Here is a 7,517-nt window from a genome sequence, read left to right as displayed (position 1 = left end):
TTTGAGTAAAAATAATCCGTCAAAATAATTAGTTTTTGAATCAGTAGTCAAATTGTTCATCGTTCGATACTTTAACCTCTGAGAACACATAATACTCGGTTGTCTGCCTTTTTCAGTGCCTATTAGCGGGTAACCTAATGAATGTAGTAGCTTCTTTTGATCTTGTTCAGACGTGTTTGCTACTGGACTATCAAGTCCTCAAATATTTTCCATTAAGCTTCATCCTTTACGCCCCATTTTTTTTTTTTTTTTTTTGAGTAGTTGCAGGCAAGCTTAGTGCTTTTTAACAGACATAGAAAAGAAGATTAATTACAGATAAAGTCAAAGAAAATTCAGTTTCTGCCCATACTAATACATATATAGGAAGCTACGAACATTGCCCCAATGCAGTACTACTATTAGGTTTAGTCTCTTGATTTTGGAGCAAATTTAACTAATTCCTAAGCTGTTAAAACAGCTTTAACCTCTAGTAAAATGCTATTTAATTACGTGGAGTAAAACCCTTTTGAACGGCTCCATTGGTGCAAAATGTCGCCAACAATATCATAGAACTGGATATAAACATCATACTTGGTGAGTTTCATGGTCATGAAACCTTGTCCATCATAATACAACTTCAACTCCTCAGGGCTCCATGGCCGAACATTTCCCCTCCATGCCTTTGATCCTCCACCACTCGTCAGAAATTGGAGTGGACTGCAATAGTGATCAAAGAGTTCTTAATTTTCCATCTGAAATTTTGTTCAATCTCATAAAAACATGCCATGTAAATTTTACCTGTCAGGGCTACTGATGTGTTCCAAGCAGTGGTCATGTCCATTAACGTAAAGATCAACATTGTTTTCCTAGAAAGTTTGTCGATTAATTGGTCGTTAGGCCATGATTAAGAACAAAATCAAGAACTCAACTAAAAATTATGCTACGACTATCATATTATACGGGCAAATACAATACATGCTAATACTGTCTAATCTCTTAAAAGATATATACATCGATGAATAATATGACAATCAAGGTTTAGACCCGTTCGAAAAAAAAATGCGTCACATTATTGATGTTTATATAAATAAGTACAACCAACAAAAAAATTTCGTTTATTAGTGGAAAATACAGCTTAATTACAACTGAATGGGATTAATCAAGATTACCTGAAGAACTGGAAGAAGTCTTTCCTCAAGCTCAACTGTGATTCCATGATCTCCAGCACTTTTCAGTGTATGGTGACCAACAACTATCTTCCAATTTGAACTTGATTCCTTTAGGGCTGTGTCTAAATGCTTTTATGATTAATTAGAGGAAAATGTTAAGTACTTTTAATGTCAACGAAAGATTCCCAATTCAGGGCAGAAATGGAATTCAAAATAAATAAATTTTCCTCGTGTTGCAACTGCAAAAACCAAATGCTCCTAACAAGAGCCATATGTAAAATTTTACATTTACCTTCAACTGATTTGAGAGATATTCCTCTCTGGGCAGCACTCCTCTCCAGTCATATTTATCATCTTCTGGGCGGAAGAAATATTTATCTACGAATGGCGTTGTATCGATGAAGAAAAATTCCGCAACATCTGCTCATATTTAATAAAAGAAAATGATGTCAATCCGGTTATAACTACTTTCTGCTGTCTAAAAGGAATGATATTTCCGATATAGCAAACTTCTTTGGATAAATAATCAGTTTATTTTCAGAGCTTAGATATGTATTGAGGTTTATCACCTTCCCTTGTTAACATATTTTGAGTATGTTGATTTGAGAAATTACCTGTATTGAGGATAAAAGATCTAAGACATAACCATTTGCTATCTTTTTGTCTGAGGATGGGATCCAACTGTGCCAAAACATCACCTCTATAGTCATGGTTTCCCAAAACTGCACCAATATTAGTTAGGACAATAATTAGTAGGCAACTTTACTCCAGCGAAAAAGATCCAACGTAACGGTGTATACACTAAATGTATATATAAAATTTACTCTAGCGAAAAGGATTAATTTTTTTACACAATAACGGTGGTTATACTATCAGTATAGGATAAATGATAATTAACGTAAATTTGAATTTTCATGATGATATATATATTGTCAGTACATATAATATTTAATCTAATGAAAAATAAGGTGCAGAAGAGAAAATCTAATGTTGGGTTGTGAAATTACCACTGTACCACTGCTTTTGCAGGCTTGGCCCCAAATAGATATTGCTAAATGACTCCTCGAATGCTGGATCCTCAATACCAGTCAATCCGTCTTCGTAAAAATTGTCTCCCGTAGAAATGATGAAATCTGGGTCCATCTGGCCTCCAATTTTTGCCATCTGTTGGAGGATAGCAATTATAGTATGAACCAAAATCATAATATAATTACATTTGCATTAGCATCTTGATTCATCTTCTATACTTCAGTTTATATAACTTTTTTACTCAAAAAGAAAACAGAAAAAGGGTATTAAAAAGGAGTCCAGAATTTTTATAATTGTCAGTTTCAACTGCACTGTTCAATCCATGTAGCAGAATAACAGTAGTAGATATTAATATAATAAATGTAGACATAAAGACGGTAATGAATAAAACTCAACAATTTTTTACCATTCATTTAAAAGCCGTACTCTACATTCAATTTCATTCATCCAAATTCAAATGAAACATGTATGAACCATAAATTCCAGGTCAACTTCTATATATATAAATTGCCATACTTGTTTATGTGAAAAGAATCAGTATGGAATCTATGTGGAATAATACCTTATCTCCACCAGGAAAGCTAGCTATTGGATGCCTAATAACTTGGGCAACAAAACCTTTGCTGACGAGAGGCAAGCTCTAATTGGACAAGAAAAGCATCACAAGACTAAAGTTGAAAGCTACGTGGGAGAAAAGTCTAGTTTAGTTACGCAATAGCCAGGTGTTATGAAGGAGAAAATAGATAATGACTTTCTTGATTATTGCCATATCAAATCACATGGTAAACCAATTCACAGTCAATACAATTTCTTAAGAACTATTATGTATATTTCATGTTTATCCGAAAGCAAAGTTATGGGATGTTGTTTAATTTGGTTAGTTAAGTTGTGCACTGGCCAGATGATTGTTTAGGGAGTGAAAAGATGATTTTATGTAAATATCATGTTTGTCCTAATTCAGAATCTCTATAATAATAAACTTCATCAATGGTTGATCTATGGAATAATATATATATATACACACACACACACACACATCTGTGTGTAGATGCGTGTGTGTGTGTGGAGCAAATAAATATTTCAAACGTATATCTTTGGGTCCAAAATAATGCAGTCTAATTCCAAACGGCAATAATGACCATAACAACACGTATTTGTTCATATCTACCACGTAATTTAATGGAAAAGTTCAAACCCAACCAAGAACAATTAGCAATGGTTTGTTAAACTTGATCTTTTTTTTTATATATATATAAAATCCAATACATTCATTAAACCATCTAAAAACGTGATCTAAATATCATCTAGTCAAGTGTAATCAAGAAAATATTATTGTTTCCATAAATACAGAAAGACAAGAACCTGAGCTGCAACTTCTGTTTGGTTATAAGCACCTCTTCTTCCCCAGTCTCCAACAACCAGGATACTGAGCGATCCATCAGGTTTGATGGGATGTTCAAACCTTGGAAGTTCAGCTTTTGAGTAAACCAAACACAGCCCACAAATGAGAATGATCTTGTAGAGAAGAATGATATTCTGGAGGTTCTTGGAAGCCATGGATGTGGTTTGAAATACAGCTTCCAAAAGAGTTAAATTATCAGGGCTGTTTGGGGTAAGATGTATGGGGGGAAACTGAGAAAAGGTTGCTTAAATAACTCAGACAGAAAGGTAGGACTGAGGAGGATGGTACCTAGGAAGCTTCCTCCTGATCTGTGTAAGTCCAAGGAGTCATTTTTATGCATGGACAAAATCAGAGGATAGAAAAGTTTCTTGAATGGGATGGAACCTGGGATAAAAATCTGTTTTGAGCTTTTACAATTTGGACAAATGGAGACTATTTATTCGGAGCTCCTTTACACGTTTGACTCTGTGTGTGCGTGTTGTCTGGGTATAGAGTTCTCTGCATAAGCATTTGTACACATTTATTCATATACATGTACATTTTATAAAGAAAAGTTTCACTTTTAGGAGATGGAAGGTGTAGTAGTTGGTCCCATTGCATCACCATGACTTAAGAAAAAAACTTGTCTTTTTTCTTTTTTTACTCATGATGAAACTAACTTAATTAACTACCTAGAAAACGAATTCAGCAATTACTTTTTTTTGCTTGTTAGATTGAACTTGCGTTGCGTGTACAAAAGGATTTTCTTAAATTTAATCAATCATGTGACTAACTTCTCGTTCAAATGCGCATTTGCATGGGTCCAAGATGTTTTTTTTTTCCTCCCTTTGGCATGGGTCCAAGAATTAATAATTCAACGGAATATGTACCCAATTGTCATAGTGCAAATTATTAATGTCAAATCACTTATATACATGTCCTAGATTTTCTAGAAATAAATCAAAATTTATAGGAGTAAGAGGTTCTGGATCTAATCCTCCTACTCCCTCACCACTTTTTAAATTTCACCCTCTTCTACTAGAAAAAATTTTAAAAAATCAAGGATGGACTCCATTTTATACCTTTAAACTTGTATCACCTTCTTATTTTGCACTCTAAACTTTGATTTTGAATAATTTGCAACTTAAACTTTTAACTTTAGGCACTTTGTATCTTGAACTCTCAATTTTGTCCTATTTAAATCCCATCAATGGCAACGTTAGTAAACTTATAATACCATAAATGACTATACAAGTCAATGAAAATGTGTTAGAAGTGATCAAAAGCAACCAAGGTATCACATTTAGAAGAAAATGATACATTATTATAATTTGTATCATTCATTGTCTTGTCAATTTTGCTAATAATATTCATAATTGGGATCATATGAATCACTAATAATGTCATAAAAATAGTAAACAGGAGCTAAGGGATTACAGGTAGAACAAAACTATACATTGTCATTAATTTAACCACCCTTTATCTCATGAATATTGCTAACTTTGTCGTTTATTAGATTTAAAGGGATAAACTTAAAGAGTTTAGAGTACGAAGTATTCAAAATTGAATATTCAAGGTACAAAGTGTTCAAAATTAAAGTTCAAAATACAAAGGAAGAAAGCGATACAATTTCGGAGGTACAAAGTGAAGTTAGTCTAAAAATCAAACTTAAATCAGAAGACAGAGACATCAGGAAATGTCAACTTTCTGAATGGTGGATGAGTACATTTAGTTCCACTACTTCCAGTAGGTTCCCATACTTGTTTATCTTAAGAGAATCAGCATCGAATCTACATGGAATAATACCTTATCTCCACCACGAAAGTTAACTACTGGATGCCTAATAAATTAGGCAACAAAACCTTTTCCCACGAGAGAGGCATTAATTGGACAAGAAAAGCATCACAAGACTACAGTTGAAAGCTACGTGGGAGAAAAGTTTAGTTTAGTCATGCAATGGCCAGATGTTGTTATGGGGGTAACAAGATAACGATTTTCTTGATTAATGCCTTGACTAATCACATGGTAAACTAATACACAGTCAATATAATTTTTTAAGAACTATTATGCATATTTCATGTTTGTCCTAAAGCAAGAAATGGGATGTAGTTTAGTTTGGTGAGTTAAATTATGCACTCGCCAGATTATTGTCTAGGGATGAAAAAATGATTTTATGTAAGTATCATGTTTGTCCTAATTTAGAATTTGTGTAATAATAAACTTGATTAATCCATGGAATTTGTATGTATATATGTATGTATGTTATGATATATCATATGTAAGTAGACCTTGAGCACATATTTTAATTAATCAATGTAAAAAAAAAAAAAACAAAGAGGCTTTTGATACACATGTGCTTGGCATTGTTAATCTTTTCAAATTTGTTAATAAGTCTTGATAATGTCTTCTTGGTATCACTGTATTCTGATCAAAACAGGAAGAATCATGAATACCTCTGAGCTGTAATATGCTCTCGACGGAGCAAATAAATATTTCATACGTATATCTTTGGGTCCAAAATAATGCAGTCTGATTCCAAACGGCAATAATGACCATAACAACATGTGTTTGTTCTTATCTACTGCATAATTTAATGGAAAAGTTCAAACCCTACCAAGAACAATTAGCAATGATTTGTTAAACTTAATCTTTCTTGTTTTATAAAATCCAAAACATTCATTAAACCATCTAAAAATGTGATCTAAATATCATCTAGTCAAGTGTAATCAAGAAAATATTTGTTTCCATAAATACAGAAAGATAAGAACCTGAGCTGCAACTTCTGTTTGGTTATAAGCTCCTCTTCTTCCCCAGTCTCCAACAACCAAGATACTGAGCGATCCATCAGGTTTGATGGGATGTTCAAACCTTGGAAGTTCAGTTTTTGAGTAAACCAAACACAGCCCACAAATGAGAATGATCTTGTAGAGAAGAATGATATTTTGGAGGTTCTTGGAAGCCATGGACGTGGTTTGAAACACAGCTTCCAATAGGGTTTGTTATCAGGCTGTTTGGGGAAGATGTATCGAGGGAAACTGAGAGAAGTTGAGAAAAGGTTGCTTAAATAACCAAGACAAAAAGGTGGGACTGAGGAGGATGGTACCTAGGAAGCTTCCTCCTGATCTTTGTGAGTCCAAGGGGTCATTTTTATGCCAAAGATTTTACATGAATATCAGAGGAAAAATAATGGGATAGAAATGCATGGGAAAAAAATCTGTATGAGCTTTTACAATTTGGACAAATGGAGACTATTTTTCCAAAGCTCTTATACACCTTTGATTCTCTCTTCTCTGTCTCTTGTGTAGGTAGAGAGTTCTGTATATAAGCATTTGTACACATTTATTCATATACGTTTACAATTTTTAAAGAAAAGTATCACTTTTAGGTGATGTATAAAAAAACTTGTCCTTTTTCTTTTTTACTCATGAAACTAAATTTAAATAATTAGCTAGAAAACAAATTTCAGCAATTAATTTTGTTTGCCAGTTAGATTGAGCTGGCGTTGTGTGTATAAAATGATCTTCTTAAATTTAAACGATAATCATTTTATTCTTTTAGAATATCTTTCTAGTTAATCAATGGTTAAATACTTAAATTATTAATATCTCCCTTAATTATACACATTATAAAAAACAAAACGAAATTGTGACAATATCCAAAAATAAAAGGCAAAAAAGGATCAAACCCGTGTATTCCTCCTATGAGTTTACACAAATAGGGAAACTTCTGATGTAGCACTTATTATGCAAGTTCTGGAAAGTGCTCATTTATTTCGGTGTTTCGTTTTCTGTTTTTTCGTGAAGTAAAATGTACTTTTTTGTTCATAAGGTATTGGATATTGAATCCCAGCTAACAATCCAGACAGAAGGTTTATTGATTGCGTGTACGTTATTAGAACTACTCTAGATGTATACGTTTTCATCACTCTATAGATCAACTTAATTGATTAGCAGGCACTC

At 33.1% G+C, this 7,517-nt stretch overlaps 1 protein-coding gene across 5 annotated transcripts; it reads right to left on the bottom strand.

Moving 5' to 3' along the window:
* Positions 1–293: 293 nt before the first annotated feature.
* Positions 294–6,821, bottom strand: LOC113719121 (purple acid phosphatase 3-like). Of its 5 annotated transcripts, none has more exons than XM_027244189.2 (8): positions 6,327–6,821; positions 2,740–2,817; positions 2,156–2,312; positions 1,763–1,870; positions 1,441–1,568; positions 1,149–1,277; positions 778–845; positions 294–696 (listed from the first exon to the last, which is right to left on the bottom strand). In XM_027244189.2, exons 1-8 carry the CDS (start codon positions 6,519–6,521, stop codon positions 486–488), a joined length of 1,074 nt encoding a protein of 357 aa, XP_027099990.1. In that variant the 5' UTR covers positions 6,522–6,821; the 3' UTR covers positions 294–485. The 5 variants fall into 5 exon arrangements, with proteins under 5 accessions (XP_027099990.1, XP_071928819.1, XP_027099991.1 ...); XM_072072718.1 differs by lacking the exon at positions 6,327–6,821 and adding an exon at positions 3,540–4,077; XM_027244190.2 differs by lacking the exon at positions 2,740–2,817 and having other exon boundaries at positions 6,327–6,813.
* Between the last annotated feature and the right edge of the window lie 696 nt (positions 6,822–7,517).

Source organism: Coffea arabica, chromosome 11e, assembly GCF_036785885.1.
Source record: "Coffea arabica cultivar ET-39 chromosome 11e, Coffea Arabica ET-39 HiFi, whole genome shotgun sequence".
Classification (NCBI taxonomy): domain Eukaryota; kingdom Viridiplantae; phylum Streptophyta; class Magnoliopsida; order Gentianales; family Rubiaceae; genus Coffea; species Coffea arabica.
This window is presented reverse-complemented; position numbering and strand designations above follow the sequence as displayed.

Coding starts and splice junctions, on each gene's coding strand:
- LOC113719121 (XM_027244189.2), bottom strand. CDS start 6,521: ATGGCTTCCAAGAACCTCCAAAATATCATTCTTCTCTACAAGATCATT. Junction 1,569..1,762: donor ATCTTTTATCCTCAATACAG/GTAATTTCTCAA, acceptor AAATATGAGCAG/ATGTTGCGGAATTTTTCTTC. Junction 697..777: donor CACATCAGTAGCCCTGACAG/GTAAAATTTACA, acceptor TCACTATTGCAG/TCCACTCCAATTTCTGACGA.